The following is a 21,722-nucleotide window of genomic DNA, read 5'->3' as shown; positions in this document are numbered from 1 at the left end:
ACGCGGTTTAAATAGCAAATGTATTTGTGCTCATATGTGCGCCCACAGGTGTTCTGGTCTAAAAAAGAAGGTGTGTTAAGGCGCATTGCTAGCAAGTTGCTATATTGAGGAACATAGACTGTCCTTTTCCTCAACATAGACTTTTTCACAACATTTTGAGGAAAATAGACTGCACAAAAGACCAGCTGAGATGAGGTATAAAGTGCAGCGCAGATCGCGTTAGTAGTGCGCCTCGCTTCCACATTGCTTACTACACACAGGATGTACAGCAATACACAAATAGCTTTACAAATGAAAAAGAATTAAAAGGTTAAAATATTACAAAAAATAATATTTTCTAGCCTACATAAATACAAAAACCATACTTTCATGCTTTCTTCATCTTGGGGGTAATGTAATATAAAGAATAAACATTTAATTTATTCTTGTGATGTAAAGCTGATTTTTTAGCATCATTACTCCAGTATTCAGTGTCACATTATATTAAAGAAATGCTTCTAATATGCTGATTTGCTGTTCTATTATGACTAATTAATAATGGTACTCCTTAAATAAGTCATTAACAATAATAATTATCAATACTGTAGACTTCTTTTTTGCATCACAGTTTTGTGGACATTGTGATATATTTTTAGAATTAGTTGATAAAAAAAGCTAAAAATAAGAGTGTTTCCTTAAATGAAACAGCTTTTAATACATTAGAAATATTACATAATTTAGTACTCTCATTCATTGTGTGCTTGATAAATAAATGTAAATAAAAGATTAATTTTGACAATAATTTCATTGGTACTGTATCAGTTTCTTCAAACATATTAGGATAAAATAAAAACATTAAGCAAACCAACAAATTTCAACATAATAATAATATATAATGATAATAAATAAATAAATAAATAAGTAAATAAATAAATAAATAATTGAATGAATAAATTAATTAATTAATAAATGTATTTATTGACCAGCAGATCATCACATAAATAATGATTTCGAAAGAACCATGTGAAACTGAAGGCTAATGATGCTAAATTGTGATGATAAACAAAATTTGAAAACTACAATTAATATGATATAATAGCAATAATTATTTGATATAGTAATTAAGTGATATACACTTTATTTTGATGGTCCGCTTGTTGAATTTAAGTTACATTGCATCTACATGCCAAATAATTGTCAATACAATATAAGTTGACTGTTAGGTTGGGGTTAGAGTTGACAATGTACCTGAAGTTGACATGTACCTGAAAAGTTTCTTATAGTCAGCTAAATGTCTGCAATATCAGCAATATCAGCAGATATAAAGCAGACAGTCTAGTGATACTAAAATCAACCATCAAAATAAAGCATTAAAAATATTTTTCCTCAAAAAAAAAAAAAAAAATGCAGCCTTGGTGGGCAGAATAAGCTTCTTTTTTTAAAAAAAAATACAAAGTTTTAAAGATGTTTAGTTTTTGACTGGCAATGTACATCTCAATGTGTTTTAACATCACCCACACACTGATTCTCTAAAAGAGTACATAAAAACGTACCAGACATCAGACATGGTGGTGAACACTCCATCTTTGAGGGACTCTGGGGACATCCAGCGCACAGGCAGCAGGCCTTTACCTCCTTTTCTGTAGTAATCCGTCTCATAAATGTCTCTCGTCATGCCAAAATCTACAGGTTGAGCATAAATGAGGTGAAATTATTAAGGTTTTATAGCTTACCTTGAGATTTAGCCAAAAAATGTGCAGTTTCTTTTAGCAACTGATTATTTAGGATGGGATGAAAATCTGATGTGAAAACATTACAGCACTAAACGTTAATACAAATATTTTGCAAACTATAAGTAAATATTTTTTAGCATACATGCAACATAACATTGCTTAATGGAAATATAAAATATGAGATATGGATTTTCTGTCCACTTGTGTGTTACACTTCATGATGATAAAAATTCTACAAATTGTATGATTTATTTTCTTACACATTGCAATGTACATCCAAATGAAAATGAATATTAAATAATAAATAAATTGATTGGATACAAATAAATTCAATTAAACAATGAATTAATTAAAAAGACAAAACATGAAAATATATTGATGGCCAATAATAAAATAAAATTAGGCATTTTTTATAGGTATTTGCATTTTTATTCTTGTAATTAGACTTAAAATTGTAATAAAATTACTCAAGATTAATATTAATTAGCCTATATTACAGCCTTACAGAGTTTGTATTTGGTCAATACATAAGCACATCACTAACAACACAAAATCATATAAATAAAATAAAAATTGGGCAACTGAAATACAATTTCCCCATATTATCTAACGCTGTTGAACAATTAATCTCGACTGGCACACAAATTAAACATGTGCATTTACATAGGTTTGTGTGTGCTGTGTATATTTATCATGTATATAAAAAAACACACATACATATATAGTTGAAGTCAGAATTATTAGCCCCCCTTTTATTTATTAATTTATTTATTTAAATATTTCCCAAATGAGGTTTAACAGAGCAAGGAAATTTTCTGTCTGATAATATTTTTTTTTCTGGAAAAAGTCTTATTCGTTTTATTTCGGTTTTAATAAAAGTATTTTTTAAATTAAAAAAAAAAACTTTTTAGGATAAAAATTATTAGCCCCATTAAGCTATACATTTTTCGATAGTCTACAGAACAAACCATTGTTATACAATAACTTACCCTAACCTGCCTAGTTAACCTAATTAACCTAGTTAAGCCTTTAAATGACACTTTAAGGTGTATAGAAGTGTCTTGAAAAATATCTAGTCAAATATTATTTACTGTCATCATGGCAAAGATAAAATAAGTCAGATATTAGAAATGAGTTATTAAAACTGTTACGTTTAGAAATTTGGTGAAGAAATCTGCTCTCCATTAAATAGAAATTGGGAAAAAAAATAAACGGGGGCGAATAATTCAGGGGGGCTAATAATTCTGACTTCAGCTTTATATGAGTGTATATCTACAGAAAATTAAGACATTATTCATATCAAAATTAACTAAATTACATATAAATATTAAGATGTTAATATTTTAAAAGTGAATACATCAATGTGTGTGATAAAATAAATAAATATATAAAATAAATATATACAGTATACACCCACTCGCGCGCACACACACACACCCACACACACCCACACACACCCACACACACGCACGCACGCACGCACGCACGCACCCGCGCATGCACCCGCACACGCGCGCACACACACACACACGCACGCACGCACGCACGCACGCACGCACACACACACACACACACACAGAGCGTGGAAAGTATGTATTCAACACGTCACCAAAGGTGCTGTTGACTTGATATTTTCATTGGATGTTGGTAACCATCAAAGAAATCGATATATGCAAATAAAACAAATCTAATTAGTTTACAAATGGAGTTATGCATAATAAAATGAAATGACGCAAGGAAAAAGTACTGAACACATGAAGAGAGGGAGCTGTAAAAAGGACAGTGAAAGCCCAGACAGCAGCTGAAATCTCTCAGTAGTTCTTCAGCAACCCTCTGCCCTTCCTCACAGTAAATTAATATTAGCTGCTTCAGTCCAACATCTACATTAGCAGGATGATGAAGATGAAAGCAGAGTGGACATTTCAGCAAAGAGAAGGATCCAAAACACATCCGAGGAAACTTTCAAATGCTTTCACAGAAAGAAAATCAAGCTGTAGATTAGCCCATCCAGGTACCTGACTTGAATCTGATATAAAATACAAATTAAAGATCAGATTTGAAAGAAAAGACCCACAGAGCCATCAGGATTCCACAGAACCATCAAGAACCAGACAAGTCTAAAAAAACTCACACCTGAGCAATGTATGTGACTTCATTCACCATATAAGAAGCGCCTTTAAGCTGCCATCACCAAAAAAGCCTTTTATATAAAGTAATAAATCCGCTTGAGTAGGTCAGCTCTTTCTCCTTATGTCATTTCATTGTTATTACACATAAAAATAAAACAAAAGAAAATCTGGACATTTTTTTTGTGTTTGCATTGATTGCCTTTTTACCAAAATCTGTTTCAATTTTACGTCAACGGCTCCTTTATATTTTTGTATTTCAATATAAAAATATTTCAATATTAAAATACGTTCAATATTTAATTTTCCCCACTGTATTATGTAAATACAAACTATTTTTGTATGCAGCACTAGTATAGCATTAATTTCATCACATACCACCGATTTTGACAATAAAATCTTCAGCCACCATGCAGTTCCTTGCTGCTAAGTCTCTGTGAACAAACTTATTGGCGTTGAGGTATGCCATGCCATCCGCGATCTCTCCAGCCATCTGAATCATCTTCTTTAATGGCGGCAAAGGCAAGCTGGAGGTGTTCTGGAGGAGAAAGAGAACAAAACCGAGTCTTAAGCATTTAACGAAGAAGCCCTGAATCATGCTAGTGGAAAACTAGGCTGAAAATAAATTGTTTGCATGCAGAATTGCTGTTTCAAATCAATGCATTTTGTTTTAGAATGCAGTCTTAAAATCAGCTGCCTATTTAGGTAGTGCACATCAGGGCTAAACTATTTAAGAGGGCTAATAATTAGACTTTAACTGTATACTTGCATTACACCAAATGTTTTGATGTTGTGTTCATACAATCCCAATTTCCAACTACAACATCCAACAGTTTACCTAAATATGCTTTTGTTTGCAAATACACGCCCTCTAGTGGTAAATATTAAATACTGTGTATTTAAAGCACTGAAGAGTTAATATATTAGAATCTGTGTTACAGAATTGCATTTAATTTAAATTTGAATTTGCTAAATTTAAAACAAATAAATAAATCTGCCATGAATGGATGTGAGATTATTTCTGATTAATGGAAATCATTATATCATGCCTCATAATTTCACTACACTTCCAGGTAGCCGTCACTAACATTTTGGAATGTAGAATAATGGCTCAGCCAGATATTTGTTCAATGAAGATGTCGGATTTATGTCTGTCTTTACCTCAACGGATCGAAGTGAGCGTAAGTAACTCTTCAGATCTCCTCTCGTCATCAGCTCCATGATAACCAGAGTGGGCTGACCCTGCGAGACCACGCCCAGCAGACGCACCTAAACCAATCAAAACACACAAGTTAATTAAACATTACAACGTTAATGGTTTATTCTAGTTTTAAAGCTTCTTGAGGAAGACCACACCCAGCAGATGCACCTAAACCAATCAAAACACACCAGTTAAAAGTCAACATTATAATGTTAATGGTTTATTCTTGTTGTAAGGCTACTGCAATCCAAATTTTGGCAATATTTAGAAAGCTCATTGGTTAATTTATAAATGTTATATATCAGAGATTGCATATAATAGTCAACATTTGTAGTGGATGAAAACTTAAACTTGAAGTAAAGAGTAGAAAGTTTTTAAGAATTGAAGAATAGACGTTTAAATGTTTCAGGACAACTCTGAGGAAAGGTTTAGATCCACGTCGAATTTTGAGTAATGCATGTCGAACTTTTACAAGGGAAAAAGAGTCTAACTAAGCTAACTGAGCTAGTGAGATGAGATTTCTTTAACTCACCACATGGTGACAGTTGAACTCTTTCATCACGGAGGCTTCATTAAGGAACTCAATGCGCTCATGTAAACTGGCCGATTCGTTGACCGTTTTAATGGCCACCCTGGTTTCCGGCTCATCTTTAACGACACCTTTGGCGATGCCCTCATACACCATACCAAACGACCCCTGTCCAAGCTCTCGGCACATCGTGATCTTCTCCCGCTCCACTTCCCATTCATCCGGCACATACACTGCAAACATACATTATCAGCAATACTTATCCCACTATATCTATACTAGTCACTTTCAACAAACCCTACATATCATTTTACCTCAAAATCTCTCTTCAGCATAATTCATTGTACAAAATACAATTTTGCGCAATTTCATGTATAGTATTTATGTTAAGTTTAGTCACACTTTTTTTAAATGTTCATGCTATTAACAAACCATTAACTAGGACTTTTAGCACAATAAACCACAAATTAGCTGCTTATTAATAATAAATAATACTTATTGCTAATAAATATTTAATTTACAAACAATATGCAGGTAGTAACAGGGGCGCTGCTAGACATAAAGCTCTATTGGGGCAGGAACCTACTTCAAATGCCTCCCACCCCACCAAAAAAAAAAAAAAAAAAAAAAAAAGAATATATACATGTATATATATTTTTTGTTTGTTTGTTTATAAATACAAAAATATTCATTATAAAATAACAGTTATATTGTTATTATACAATTATTATTCTAAATAACAGAAATGAATCCTAAATGTAACTTGACACTTGATGCAAAGGTCATTTACGAATTCTTTTGCATGAAAATTAATGTTATTTGAATGAGATTCTATAGACAATACTATAGAAATAAAAAAAAAGATGTTTTATAGAATTATCTGTTGTCTCATACACTCACGAAAGAAAGGTAAACGGTGGTACAAATAATATTCCTTGAGGAACAGTTTTATATAATACAGGCTTATTCTTTAAAAATAAAAAGACAAATATTACAGATCCCAAACTTTGAATGTTAGTTTCTTTATGAAAACACTTAGATTACTTGAGTAAATAAAAGCAAATAAAATCCAATTTATTCTACTTCAATACTGTACATGCCCACGTTACATACTTGCTTCTAGCTATGTGTGAAATTTACAATCAATGTCTAAAAATGTGTAAAATAAGATTCAGCATACTCACTCTCTGCTGCACTGAAGTACTCTGGGTTAACGGAGGCGTAAAGTACTCCATTTCCAAGCCTGTCATTGTTTCTGTGGATTCCAAACAACACTTGTTTACGAAAAAAACAGCAGTAAAACGTTTAATAGAGAACAAGCTGGAAACATTTCAAGATAATTGCTTTGCCGTTTAATATTGCAGCGTCTGGAGCGTCTCTGATAGATTCGCTTTGTCCAGAGGGGACAATGCTGTAAAAAAATAATTACAAGAATATGGAGAGTGTAGAAGTGTTAAAACTGGTACCGGTTCTTGTTCATCCAGGTGTACCCAAATACTACCAGACCAGCGATTAACAGTAAGGCCGGGAGGATGGCGATAAAAATTACAGGATCATAACTGGATTCTTGAAAATGCAAAACAGACAAGTGTGAATAACTCAATAACGTGATGACAAATTGCAATGTTTTGAAGGTGGCGGTAAACCTACGTTCCAGCTGATGCACGGAGAAAGCTATGGGCTCTGTCCAGGATCCGTTTCCAGCGAGAGACGTGGCCCGAACACGGACAGAATAGTTCCCTGGTCCCAAGTTTGAGAGTTTCACTCCTTTGTGCTTCCTGTAATGTTGACGGGAAACACACTCGTGCTTCTCAGGCTGAAGAAAAAAAGCATCAACAGAAAAACAAGCTGGTCAACATACAGCGCATCCGGAAAGTATTCATAGCGCTTCACTTTTTCCACATTTTTAATGTTACAGCTTTATTCCAAAATTGATTAAATTCATTTATTAACTCAAAATTCTACACAAGAACCCATAATGACAATGTGAAAAATTATTTTCTGAAATTGTTGCAAATTTATTCACAATAAAAAACCTGAAAAATCGCATGTAAATTGCCGTGAAGCTCTAAATTGCGCACAAATACATTCTGTTTTCACTGATCATTTTTGAGAAGTTTCAGCAGCTTCATTGGAGTTTACCCGTGGTAAATTCAGTTGATCAGATATGATTTGAAAAGGCATACACCTGTCTATATAAGGTCCCAGGGTTGACAGTGCATGTCAAAGCACAGACCAAGCATGAAGACAAAGGAATTGTCTGTAGACCTCCAAGACAGGATTGTATCAAGGCACAAGGCTTGGAAGGTTACAGAAAAAAATCTGTTGCTCTAAAAGCTCCAATGAGCACAGTGACCTCAATCATCCGTAAGTGGAAGATGTTTGGAACCACCAGGACTCTTCCTAGAGCTGGTCAGCCATCTAAGGGCATACTCACACTATGCTATCCGAACTGTGCCCTGGCCCATTTCCCGGATCGTTTGAGAAGTGTGAGTGCGCTGAATTGGGCACGGTTCACTTGGCCGGCACTGGCCCGGTTGGAAGAGATGGGCCTAAGCGCGATTCACTTGGGCTTTGGCGCGGTACGCTTGTAGTGTGAGTGCAAAACGAACCAAAGCCCAAAACTGAAAGCGAGACCTGACTTTTAAGGGACTGTTTCATATGGATTTATTAATCAATCTTACTGTTCAATGAAGGCAAACTGCCGTAGTTTATTAAAGACGCAAACTCTTCACTGCACGACAGCTGCGCGCCTTCAGCAGACCTCCTCATTCCTGCAGCACGAGGACTTTGTGATTGTTTATGAGCGCCAAAAGTGGCGGATTTGTTTGGCGAAATATCTGACTGCGTGTCACCGCATCCCTAAGGACTGTTTGGTGAAATATTTGACTGCATGTCACTGCATAACAAACGACTGAAACGATATAACTAGGGAATCTCCACTGTGCTGAGCGTGAGCGCTTACTGTGATGATTGTGATGTGAGTGCGGGCCGTCGGGGGAGACGGGAGAGGGGACAAGCATGCTTTCCAGTGGAGAGAGGAGCACTATACACAGAAGGACAACCAGGACAGAAGCCACTTTCTACCTGGAACTTGCCAAAAGGCATCTGAAGGACTCTCAGACCATAAGAAACAAATTTCTCTGGTCTGATGAGACTTAAATTAAATTGAACTCTTTAGAGTGAATGCCAGGCATTACGTTTTGAGAACACCAGGCACCGCTCATCACCAGGCTAATATCATCCCTACAATGAAGCATGGTTGAGGCAGCATCATGCTGTGGGGATGTTTTTTAGCAGCAGGAACTGGAAGACTAGTCAGGATAGAGGGAAAGATGAATGCAGCAATGTACAGAGACATCCTGAATGAAAACCTGCTTCAGAGTGCTCTTGACTATGGCAACGGTTCATTTTCCAGCAGGACAGTGAACTAAATCACACCGCCAAAATATCAATGGAGTGGCTTCACAACAACTCGCTGAATGTCCTTGCAGTTTGGATTTATTTAAAAAAAACATCAGCAACTGACAAATGTTCTATGAATTATTATTGAATACAGTTGAAGAAGGCAAAAACTATTAGCCATCCTATGAAATTAAAATGATTATTTTTAAACATTTCTGAAGTAAACTGAGCAACAATTTTTTTCACAGTATTTTCTATTATCTTTCTTTTAGATTGGCCCAAATAAAAACCCCAAACTGTTAAACAGCACTTGGGAAATATTTAAAAACTAACTTAATTTTTCGAATCATTATGGCTTCAACTCAAAAATAAGTGACTAATAATTTTCATAAATATAATTGTCTTTAAATGTTGATTTGTTTTTTATTTATATTAAAAATATTTAATTTGAATATCTGAAGAACATTTTTTAAAAATTTAACAATGTAACATGTTTTACCATGATTAAAGGGTATTCAAAAAAGTATCCTATAATAATAATAATAATATCATAATATCAATTTCTTAATTTTTCTTAATATTAATTTGAAAAGGCTAAACTGTTTGCTAATTTATTTGCAATTAATATATTTTTTCCAATGTAATATACTATTAATTCTGTCTTTTTAAAATAATAATTATAAAAAATAAAAATAAAACATTACTGACCGTTTCAACTGTTTATTTACAATAAAAGAGCTCCAACTGAATATATTTAGACATTTGGGGATTTTTTTTTTTTAGGGGGTCCCTTATTCCCGCATCCCAATGTTGACAGGTTTGCTGTGGTTATTGTCACCACTTTGTTCTCAATTTTAATCAAATCAGCAAGAAGAGAATCACTGTCAGAGACAGAGAGAATTTTAGAATGTGCATGTATCTTTATTTTTTTTTTTAAAGCCAATCACCAATGCATGTCTTCAGAACAAGACTTATTTACAGCTTCTAGGAAAGACATTTTCTTGAATTTAGATGTACTAAATGCAAGTTATTTCTTTGTTTCAAAGAAGGGGAATTGCTTTTTAAAATATAATCAGAAATATGGCATAAAATAGTTCCAAAAATGGTAAATTTCCAAGATGCATACACTACACTAACAATAACGTTGTAGTTTCAGTCATAAATTTCAAAGTTGATTTAAGTATCTTATAGTGGATCCATTACTTATGTACTGCATTCGGATGTCCACTGTAGTGGATTCATGATATGTTTAAAATAAAATCTTTTTTTTCTCCAAAAATGTTTCCAGAATGATCATTGCCTTTCAAGCAACTGGGGAAATATTTATTTTCCTGGTAGTCGGGAGGATATTGGTAAAATGGGTATTGTGTTGAAAACTATGCATATCTGCCCAGAAATCTGCATCAGAACTGCAGAGTCACTTGCTGTCTTTAAGAAACGACTAAAAACTCAACTATTTAATCTCCAATTTTCTTCCTAATCTGCAATTGCCTCTCTGGATATACCAGTAACTCTACTCAAAAAAAAAAAAAAAAAATACATTACTAATGCTTTGCTTCTTAGACTTTACACACCTGAAACTTGCCTACAGTACTTATTCATTGTTGTTCTTAGAGTTGTGTAAATTGCTTCCTTGTCCTCATTTCTAAGTCGCTTTGGATAAAAGCGTCTGCTAAATGACTAAATGTAAATGTAAATCATATTTATAAAAAAACTGTCATTAAATGCATAATTTCTGTAAGAAAAAAACAAAACATAAAACATAATAAAGTATAAAAAACTATTTTATATTTGACAGAATCCATATAAAGCATTTAAATGTTATAGTATTTAACTTATTTGAGTCAATAACATCAAAACCTGAAAAGCTTTTTGGTGCTTAACATATACAGCAGTTACCTCTGTTCCAAGTCGATACTGGATCTCATAGAGCATGATTAGGCCGTTGGGTTTATCTGGTTCAGGCCACTTCAGGAACACTGAATCCTCCTGACCATCCCAGGTCACAGAGCCGGGGATGTCATCAGCTTTTTCTACAAGAAATCGAAGAAACAGAAAAGATTTTATTCGAGAAAAGGTACACTGATTTTAGTTGTCTTTTATTTCTTTTGTTTTGATTTCCAAAATGAATCCTCATCATATTTAACAAATTGTAAATGATAATAAATCTTGTTAACATGTCTTTAATGATTTATGAAGGATTTTTATTGCTTTGTTACACTATTTTATCTTCTTATACAAGTAGCAGGGTATTTAAGGCAACTGTACATTTCTGTCCATTTGCATTCCGTCTCTTTGTGCACCCTGGTATAATTGTCGCAAATTGTACACATTTATGTAATCCCTTTGTCTCATGGCGGTGTAACACGTGGAGGTGGTGGTCATTTTGAACTGTCACTCACTGTATGTAGAGATGGCAAAAATTTCTGGCATTTGTCCAAAAGAGAAAAACGACCAAAAAACATGAGCCGGAAATAAAGACTATGATGCGCCCAAATGTAGTTACTAGGACTGCACGATATAGGAAAAAACTGACATTGCGAAATTTCGTTTTTTTTCTGTAATATGTTGTGATATAAGCAAAGTTTCACAAGATGACTATCAATTCATGATTTAACATGATGGGATGATTTTGTAGGGGAGCGCATTTGCATAAAATACACAAAATTAATAAAAAATATGAAGCAGAGATGAAAACAATTGAAATTGAAATAAAGAGTTTTTGCTGGCATCTTAACAGTATTACACAAGTTCAATAATAACACTGCATAGTCTTCATTGTATAAATGAACACAATTAATCTTTGTTAAACCTTATAATTTCCTGTCTCCAAATGGTATAAACTTGTTGTCTTTGCCGTTTTGAAATTGTACAGTCAGGGGTCCTTGAAATCTTTCAGACTATCAGATTATAGTTAAAAACGACTCCATAAGTCATGTGTTCTAAACTGTGTTTTATGGTTTATTATAATCCCAATTTGACATTGCAGATCTGCACATTGCGATTTTGATGCTGAAACAATATATTGTGCAACCCTAGTAGTCACTGCATTGAGTGAAGTGGCTTTTACACTGGACGTGGAAATCGCTGTGCTATGAAACACATTCATCTCAATTAATTTTGCTGTGCAGGATTAGTTTGTTGCTGCACCGTCCACAGCACAAGAGAAGTGGGAGCGCACCATCAACTAGCTTTTGAGCACAAAACATTGGTCAAAGTTAAAAATACCTGGATTTTCGGCTCTGTGGATATTCCACTCATGTACACATACTTATCTATGCATGAACACGAACTGTGCCACTTAAATAATGCATTTGTATGCAGTATACTTGATCCTCCTGCTTACAATAGCACTAATGTGCTGACATTACAGCAATAGTAAAATGATGCCGCTTAACTCAGTTAATCAATAAAATGTTATTAGCAATAAAATGACTTCATTTGTTGGGAAGTTTGATGTTGACCTGTGCACAAAACAACTGTATATGGTATAACTGAAATTTCTGCCATGAAACTACGCACACACAGGCTTATAGGTCACCTAATCTACTCCTAAAATTGGTTTCTGTCACCTCGGCAGCCAATGAGCTTGCTCCTCATCACTTTAAATGATCCGTGTCATTTTATGCTGTTAAGCTGCGGTGCTATTTTAGAGACCTTCCTCCACCCCAGCTCCACCTGTGTTTAGATCTGCTACAGGGGTTACCTATATATTATGTTTGCAGCAGCGTGTTATATTCTCAGATGGCATGTCTGTGCATATACTGGCAGTAGCAGGTATCGGTATTTGCTCTGCCATAATAATAAAAGCAGCAGCAGCGTAGCAGATATATACTGCCAAGACCAAATACATCAACATTTCCATATACATATTCATTACCATACTAAATCCATGGTCATGACAGAAGTAATGGGTGTTATTTGAGTTAAAAGCACGATTGATTTTTAAGTGTTGCCAAACTTTGACATATGCTATTCAATGTCTAATGCGGAAAAGCTTATTCATGCTTTCATGACCTCTCGATTGTAATGCGTTACTAGGCGGTTGCCCTGCTGACCTAATTAACAAACTTTAGCTGGTTCAAAATGCAGCTGCTAAAGTTCTTTCTAGAACAAAGAAATATGATCATATTACTCCAGTTCTTTCATAATTGCATTGGCTCCCTATTAAATATCGTATAAAATTTTATTGACTATGTACAAAGCCCTAAACGGCTTAGCTCCCCAGTATTTGAGGAAGCTCCTAGTGTATTATAGCCTATCACGTCCACTACGCTCAATTGATTCTGGACAATTGATTATTACCAGAATATCTAAATCAACTATAGGCGGTAGATCTTTCTTATATCTGGCACTAGGGCTGGGCGGTTTTTCCAATTTTTTTGATTAATTCAAATTTACGTTTTAAGACGATTTAATTTTGAATGAAATCGAGAATCGCGATTTTTAAAAATATATATATTTAATACATTATAATGGCACCAATGCTCTTGGGTTCACTCTCTGTATGAAGCAGGAAGCACACCAGAAGCGCATCTCGGCGACGCACCGCACAGCACCAAGCCATGGATTTTAGAATTCTAAACAGGTTTCTATACACACACCGGCGCCGCCCAGCCACGATTCACGAAGCAGTTCATATTTCAGCCGGCCCACAGAGCGCCATCTGATTAGTTTCATGTTAAATATCATGTGAATGTGCGCGTTTGGTGTGTGATAGTTTAAACTTTCATGTCCGCGCCGTGTTGCGGCGCTTCTGGTGTGCGACCTGCTTGACTGCCTGTTAAATCGTTAAGTCATGTAGGATTTTACTTGTTGCACGTCTGTGTGGATTGTCAAGACATTCCCTCATCAAGTCGATAAACTCGATCTCAACATGTATGAAGGACGTAAAAGCCTGCCATGTGAAAAACCGCGCCGATCTTTTGGTTTGAACACGAGTAGAGGTGAGGGACTGTAGCAGTGAAAATGAAAGTACCCGCCCCATGATGTCATTTAGCGGACCTAGTTGAAAACCAGACAGATCAGGCAGCTTAATGCAGAGAGTGGAGCAAAGCGCATCAAATGATCGGTATTTAAAAGGGGGAAAAAGAAAAATAGATTAAATATATTATTTCATATTAGACACACATCTGGTGCTTGTATTTGCTCCTGCTACACGTCCACAACTTCACACATTGGGTTAAATTAGGCTTTACAGTTTCCATGTTCAGTCCTTTTTCTTTCACTGTATCTTTTTAAGAAAAAGGCAGCAGCTTTACAACCTGTCATTCAATCAGAAGAAGACAAAGTCAAAGCCGAGCTGACAGCCAATCTTTCCTAGGCTCAGCAAAACTAGCAAAAATCCCTCTGTATTCCTGCAAGTGCAATATTTACACAAGTATTTCTTATTCAAATCTTCAGCAACGCTATTTAACTCGTAAATTTGTTTTACATTTATTTACACCTTGACTGATTTTTGTATGACATGGCCATTAAAAATACAATGTTCCTTAACTAGATGGGTTTTCCAGTTACTTTTAAAGAGAATGTTACTTCAGTCATGTTGTTGTAATGTCTTTTTGAAGACTAGTAACACAATTAAAAAAAATCGAAATTGTGAATCGGTCAAACTTTATAAAAAACCTAGATTTTTTTTTTTTTTTGGGCTAAATCGCCCAGCCCTATCTGGCACCTTAACTCTGGAACAGCCTTCCTAGCACAGTTCGGGAGGCAGACAAACTCTGTCAGTTTAAACGAGATTAAAGACACATCTCTTTGCATTAGCATACAAATAAAACACAAATGCTGTTGAAATCTAAATCCTCTAAAGGATTGTAATTTTGCACTATTTAGGGCAACCGTAGCCGGTAACACTTTCCTAGAGACATTATAATTTGAACGGCGCTTTTGTAAGTCTTTTTTTAATATTCCTGAGGTTTCCATAATCCTGGACCAGGCTATATCCTGAGCAGCTGGACCTCCTGAACTTTAGATATAACTTTGAGGCAAAATGATGGTGTTGCTGTTTTTTTGTATTTGGTTATGTATTTACTGTGTATTTTGTGTGTGGCAGCCCTTGCGTCCAAGACAAATTTCCTTAGGGACAAATAAATAATCCTATCCTATCTATTAAAATAATAATTGTTATAAAGCATTTTTGGCTTTTAATTTGAAATTAAGCCTCAGATTTTCAATTTTAGTTTTTCAACAAAGTATATAACAAAATAATAGCGTAGTGATTATACTTTTTAAATAGTGTTAATTGTAAAGTAAATCCCAGTGCAATAAAACAACTTCAAAATTTCCCGTGGAAAATTTTAGCTGTTGATTTGAGTGAAATGTTAGTATTAATTCAATTGTTTTCAAATTTCATGACCATTTATTTTTAATAGAATGTCAAATGTTTTCATTTGTTGTAATTAAAAATTATCCTCTTTATAGTCTTATTTAAGTTTTGTTGTCCCGCTCTTACCTGCTGCTTTGGTGCGAGAGAAGACGAATGCAGCGGCACTGCAGTGTCGAACCTCTTCATTGCACGCGTGCAGGTCAATGCGGTAAACGGTAAAAGGCTGCAGGCCAGTGATTTCAATGTGTCGCTCTTTCACCTTCCTCTCCAGAAAGGAAAATTCTCGTCTAGGCGGCTCGTCATCTGAGAAGTTTCCCTCGGTCAGGTTCCAGTGTCCCGCTAGGAGAGTGTGAATAGAGGTTACGTTGGCCACACCAAACAAATCCCTCCGTCGCCTGTCTGGAGGTCTGAAACCAGAGAGATTGAGATCTATTAGGGAAATATTGCACAACTTCAGCCTTGACAAAAGCTCAATCTGGCAACAAGAATTCTCATTTATTAAAAAGTTGAATGAATGAATCAAAATAGGAGTACAACTGATTTTAGTTAACAGAAATTTATTTTTGAGCATAAAATTAAAGTGACAAAAAATAAGTATTAAGCATGGCATATTTTTTCCCTGAGAACAATATTTCAAAAGGAGCTGTTGACATGGAATTGAACCAGATTTTGGTAAATAAAAATAATACATTACAAACATAAAAACAAAAACAAAACGAAAAATCAGAAAAATGAGTCATGTGTAATAACAATCAAATGACGCAAGGAGAAACTACTGAAATGTACAGTTGAAATCAGAAATCAGAACTTATTTCCACAAAATTCTACACACAATGCTCTATAATGACAATGTGAAAAAAGATTTTTTTTTAAATTGTTGCACATTTATTGTTGCAAAAAACATTAGTATTCACAGTCTTAACACTTTGTTGATGCACCTTTAGCAGCAATTACAGCCTAACGTCTTTTGGAATATGATGCCACAAGCTTGGCACACCTGTCTTTGGGAATTTTGCCCATTCCTCTTTGCAGTACCTCTCAGGCTCTATCAGGTTAGATAGGAAGCAACAGTGTACAGCCATTTTCAGATCTCTCCAGTGATGTTCAATAGGATTTAGGTCAGGGCTCTGGCTGGGCCACTCAAGGACATTCACAGAGTTGTTGTGAAGCCACTCCATTGATATTTTGGTTGTGTGCTTTGGGTTATTGTCCTGCTGGAAGATGAACCGTCGCCACAGTCTGAGGTTAAGAGCACTCTGAAGCAGGTTTTTATTCGGGATGTCTCTGTACATTGCTGCATTCATCTTTCCCTCTATCCTGACTAGTCTTCCAGTTCCTGCTTCTAAAAAACATCCCCACAGCATGATGCTGCCTCCACCATGCTTCATTGTAGGGATGGTATTAGCCTGGTGATTTGCGGTGCCTGCTTTTCTCCAAACGTAACGAGTGGCAATCACTTCAAAGAGTTCAGTTTTAGTCTCACCTGACCAGAGAATTTTGATTCTACAGGTCTGAGAGTCCTTCAGATGCCTTTTGGCAAATTCTAAGTGGGGAGGGGCTTCAGTCTGGCCACTCTACCATACAGGCCTGATTGGTGGATTGCTGCACAGATGGTTGTCCTTCTGCAAGGTTCTCCGCTCTTCACAGAAGAACCCCGGAGCTCAGTCAGAGTGACCATCGGCTTATTGATCACCTCTCTGACTAAGGCCCTTTTACCCCGATCACTCAGCTTAGATGGCCGGCGCACTCTAGGAAGAGTCCTGGTGGTTCCAAACATCTTCCACTTACAAATGATGGTGGTCACTGTGCTTATTGGAACTTTCAGAGCAGCAGAATTTTCTGTAACCTTCCCCAGCCTTGTGCCTCGAGACAATCCTCTCTCAAAGGTCTACAGACAATTCCTTTGTCGTCATGCTTGGTTTGTGCGATCAACCCTGGGACCTTATATAGACAGGTTTATGCCAAATCATGTCCAATCAACATAATTTACCACAGGTGAACTCCAATAAAGCTGCTGAAACATCTTAAGAATGATCAGAGTTAACAAAATGTATCTAAGCTCAGTGTAGAGCCCCACGGCAAAGGCTGTCAATCCTTATGTGATTTTTACTGATCTGTAATTTGTATTCTATAATGGATTCAAGTAAGGTGATTGGCTGAGCCATTCTACAACTCGATTTTCTTTCTCTGAAAGCATTTGAAAGTTTCCTTGACTGTGTTTTGGATTATTTTCTTGCTGAAGTGTCGACCCTGTTTTCATCTTCATCATCCTGCTAATGTAGATGTTGGACTGAAGCACCTAATATTAATGCACAGTGAGGAAGGGCAGAGGGTTGCTATAGAACTACTGAGAGATTTCAGCTGCTGTCTGGGCTTTTACTGCCTTTCTACACCTCCCTTTTTCATGTGTTCAATACCTTTTCCCCGCATCATTTCATTTTATTGCGCATAACTTCATTTGTAAGTGCACTGTTTTTGAATAAAATGTTAATATTTATTTATTTCCTCCAAATATCATTACCGATTTTTTTATTTTTTATCAGGGCTATTCTACTAAATATTGCCTTTTTTAAGTCATGTGAAAGTAAAACATCGGTACTATATTGCCTAAAAATAAATACAAGTATGTCTGAACACACAACAGCTTTTTGTTATTTAATGGAAAAAAATCTTTATAAATTAATATATTCTTCTTTTAAATTAAGAAGAAATGTAAGCATTACTATACAAAATAAAAATAAAAAATATATATATATATATACTACCAGTCAAAAGTTTGGGGTCAGTTTTTATTTTTTCATGTTTTCTTAAAAGAAATTTCTTCTGTTAATCAAGGCAGTATTTATTAAATGTAAAAAAAAAGGTAACATTGTTAAATATTTATTAAAATTTTAGGTGCTTTCTTATTGTATGTAGTTTCAAATGAAATTGTTACTCCAGGCTTTTATTAATATTATCATTAATAATAACAATAATAATAATAATAATTATTATTATTATTAGAGTCATTTCTGAAGGATAATGTGACTCTGAAGACTGGAGCAATAGTAGCTGGAGTAATAAAGCTGAAAATTCATCTTTAAAATCACTGGAAAATAAATAAATAATAATAATAAATAAATGCTAAATTAAATTATAATCTGCTTTTGAACAGCTGCTTATATTGCAATAACATTTCACAATCGTACATTTTGTACTGTAGTTTTTATGAAATAAATGCAGCTTTGGTGAACAGGAGAAGCTTATTTTAAAACGTTGAAAAATCCTACTGACCCCAAACTTTTGACCGGGACTGTGTGTGTGTGTGTGTGTGTGTGTGTGTGTGTGTGTGTGTGTGTTTGTGTGTGTGTGTGTGTTTGTGTGTGTGTGTGTGTGTGTGTGTGTTTATAGGTAAAATATCAGTGTGTATTTAATACAGATGTCTAATTAAAGTTATTTTATGCAGAAAAGGGAAAATTATGAAGTTACCCTGTAAGTTAACTTTCTAAATAAATAAATAAATAAATAAATATATATATATATATATATATATATATATATATATATATATATATATATATATATATATATATATATATATATATAATTTTTTTTTTTTTAGGATCGCTTGTATTACAAATGCCTTTTCTGGTCAGCCAATACTCCAGCAATGTTATCCCCAATTTTTCTTTAAAAACATTTAATTTTGTTTACTCCGATTTTTTTGTATTACCAGTGTTTTATTATTATTTTTTTATCACTAATGGGGTGTCACGGTGGCACAGTGGGTAGCATGATCACCGCACAGCAAGAAGGTTACAGGTTCGAGCCTCGATTGGTGTCAGTTGGCATTTCTGTGTGTGGAGTTAGCATGTTCTCCCCGTGTTCATGTGGGTTTCTTTAGGGTGCTCCGGTGGGTTTAATGGTCCGTAGTGTACGTATGTAATTGAGCCTGTATAATGTTTTCCAGTGATGGTTTGCAGCTGGAAGGGAATCTGCTGCGTAAAACATATGCTAAATAAGTTGGCGGTTCATTCCGCTGTGGCGACCCCAGATTAATAAAGTGACTAAGCCGAAAAGAAAATGAATGAATGAATGGCTTTTATTACAATACTTGTGTTTACTGGTGTCCTTGTTTTTGTCCTTTTTTGTTTTTGTATGCATGTTCATTAAAACCAATAAACAAATACATTTTTTAAAATAATAATTTTTAAGATAAATCTACAGCGGTTCCGACAACCATGAACACTGCCTCTTTTCGCAATATCAGGGAAAAGATTTTTAACCCCATTTGTGAACGTGTGGGGCAACAACCACATGGCTGTTCCCCCATGAGAGCCACTTACTCTCGTCCATGCCAAAGCAATCATGCATCCTGTCCTCAGATGATCTGGCAACTGCTCTGAATCCGCACACACAAACACGAAGCACAGCTGGTCTCCATTCTTCGGCCTGCTAACACTCACACACTGCAGCAGTTTGTCACTCAACTCCCTACAAGCTGCAAGTCCTTCCTTTGCCTGCAGGAAACACACATCCGACCAGCACAGATGGCTTGAGTTTGACTGGGAGACGCGATATGAAGATATACATCCCTCCGCATGACAGACACATGTGACACTGTTCAGACTGGAAGATGAACGTCTTCCATACTGGACTCACAGTTCAAATGCAAGGGATCAGAAAGTTTTGAGGAATCACAACTTAGAGTTGAAGTCAAAAATATTAGTGCTAGTGTTCTATTTTACAAGTTGAAGTGTAATGGGGCAAGGAATTTTTCACAGTATTTCCTGTAATATTTATTTTATATATTTTTTCTTCCAGAGTTCATCAAGATTCTTTGGCTTCATCTTCAATGACTCCTCCAACTTACCCCAGACATGCTCAATAATGTTTACATCTGGTGACTGGGCTGGCCAATTCCTTGAGCACATTAACCTTCTGTGCTTTCAGGAACTTTGATGTGATGGCAGAAGTACAAGAAGGAGCGCTATCCTGCTGAAGAATTTGCCCTTTCCTGTGGTTTGTAATGTAATGGGCAGCACAAATGCCTTGATACCACAGGCTGTTGATGTTGCCATCCACTCTGCAGATCTCTTGCACTCCCCCAAACTGAATGCAACCCCAAACCATGATTTTTCCTTTACCAAACTTGACTGATTTCTATAAAAACCTTGGGTCCATGAGGGTTCCAGTAGGTTTTGTGCAGTATTTGTGATGACTGGGATGCAGTTCAACAGATGATTCATCAGGAAACATCGACCTTCTGCCTCTTTTCCAAATAATCAACTAGTAGTCGAGTTATTATTATTGTTCTAACAACTGGGATCGACGACAAGACTTTTGTCAAGTAGTCTCAATTCAACATTACAGATCCTATCCCATTCATTGTGATATTGATGCTAAAACTATATATTGTGCAGCTCTAGTTCACGATAAGTGTGCGTTCACTGCTGTGTGTGTGTGTGCAGTTGGATGGGTTAAACACAGGTCATCATACTTTGCCACGTCACGACTTTCACTTTTAACTTTCAAACAGGTTTTCAGCATCCCTGCCACTGCAAAACAGAGGCATTCTGAACATTTGCCACTCTCTAATCCAGTCACTTTCCATCTCATTCTCAGTGCCTTCAGTTCCCACATCTCTCAGAAACAGCTTCTCTGGATCTCCTTTCTGCAGAGCGGCGCTCATTGATCTGTGTGCTCTCCGGCTCCAGGGGAACTTCCCTTTATTTCATTGGTATTCCAGATGGCATTACAGTGCATTTCCTGGCAGCCGAAGCACTTTGAGTGGGGAACGGCAACTCGACAGATATGATTTCCTCTCCTTCTCCTTCCCCCAAATGCTGAACTTCGAGGGAACTCGAGGCGCTTCCCTCAATATCTCGCTTTTCAATAAAAACAGGTTGTGCTGGCCCGGGTACAGACATGCTTCTCGGCAGCCTGACAAAGTTCTGGCATTGCTGCTTTCTTCTACAGCCAAGCAATGACAAACACGCAGAAAATTAAAAAATATATATTTAAAAAAAAAATCAGACCAGACAGAGCAAGATAATCCAGTCTCGAATCATGCAGACACAAGTGCTCAGCATAAATGAGTACACACTCTTAATAAATTTTTTTTTTATCCATTTCTGAGTGAATCCATTAAAATAAGAGTTTGGTTACCTAATGCCGAGTTCAAACATCATGATTTTCAAAGTAGTCGTGTCACAGATGTTTTTACACTGCAAGACTATCTGGGGTAGCATTTCGTCGCTGCTTTGTTTACACAGCAATATGGATCGGCGACAAGGGGTTTCACACTGCATGACTTTACAATAGTAAAAATTGCCAACAACTTTGTCTTGGTCCACAAACTACATCTCACAACCAAACTCGCACAAGAATTGACATGAAAACAATGCACGGTTAACTACATATTGAGAAAGAAGCCTTTAGT

At 35.7% G+C, this 21,722-nt stretch overlaps 1 protein-coding gene across 2 annotated transcripts in view; it reads right to left on the bottom strand.

Moving 5' to 3' along the window:
- Nucleotides 1-21,722, bottom strand: part of igf1rb (insulin-like growth factor 1b receptor) — a 153,861-nt gene that overhangs the window by 12,579 nt on the left and 119,560 nt on the right. For both annotated transcript variants that reach the window (XM_087258704.1, NM_152969.1), the window contains 9 exon segments: nucleotides 15,428-15,708; nucleotides 10,873-11,006; nucleotides 7,219-7,384; nucleotides 7,035-7,134; nucleotides 6,753-6,823; nucleotides 5,572-5,801; nucleotides 5,000-5,107; nucleotides 4,217-4,376; nucleotides 1,533-1,662 (listed from right to left, as the gene is read on the bottom strand). In XM_087258704.1, the coding sequence (XP_087114830.1) occupies nucleotides 1,533-1,662; nucleotides 4,217-4,376; nucleotides 5,000-5,107; nucleotides 5,572-5,801; nucleotides 6,753-6,823; nucleotides 7,035-7,134; nucleotides 7,219-7,384; nucleotides 10,873-11,006; nucleotides 15,428-15,708 (1,380 nt within the window).

Source organism: Danio rerio, chromosome 7, assembly GCF_052040795.2.
Source record: "Danio rerio strain M-AB ecotype USA chromosome 7, GRCz13ab, whole genome shotgun sequence".
NCBI classification, from domain to species: Eukaryota; Metazoa; Chordata; class Actinopteri; order Cypriniformes; family Danionidae; genus Danio; species Danio rerio.
Note: the sequence above shows the minus strand (reverse complement) of the source record. Positions and strands in the feature narration are given on the sequence as shown.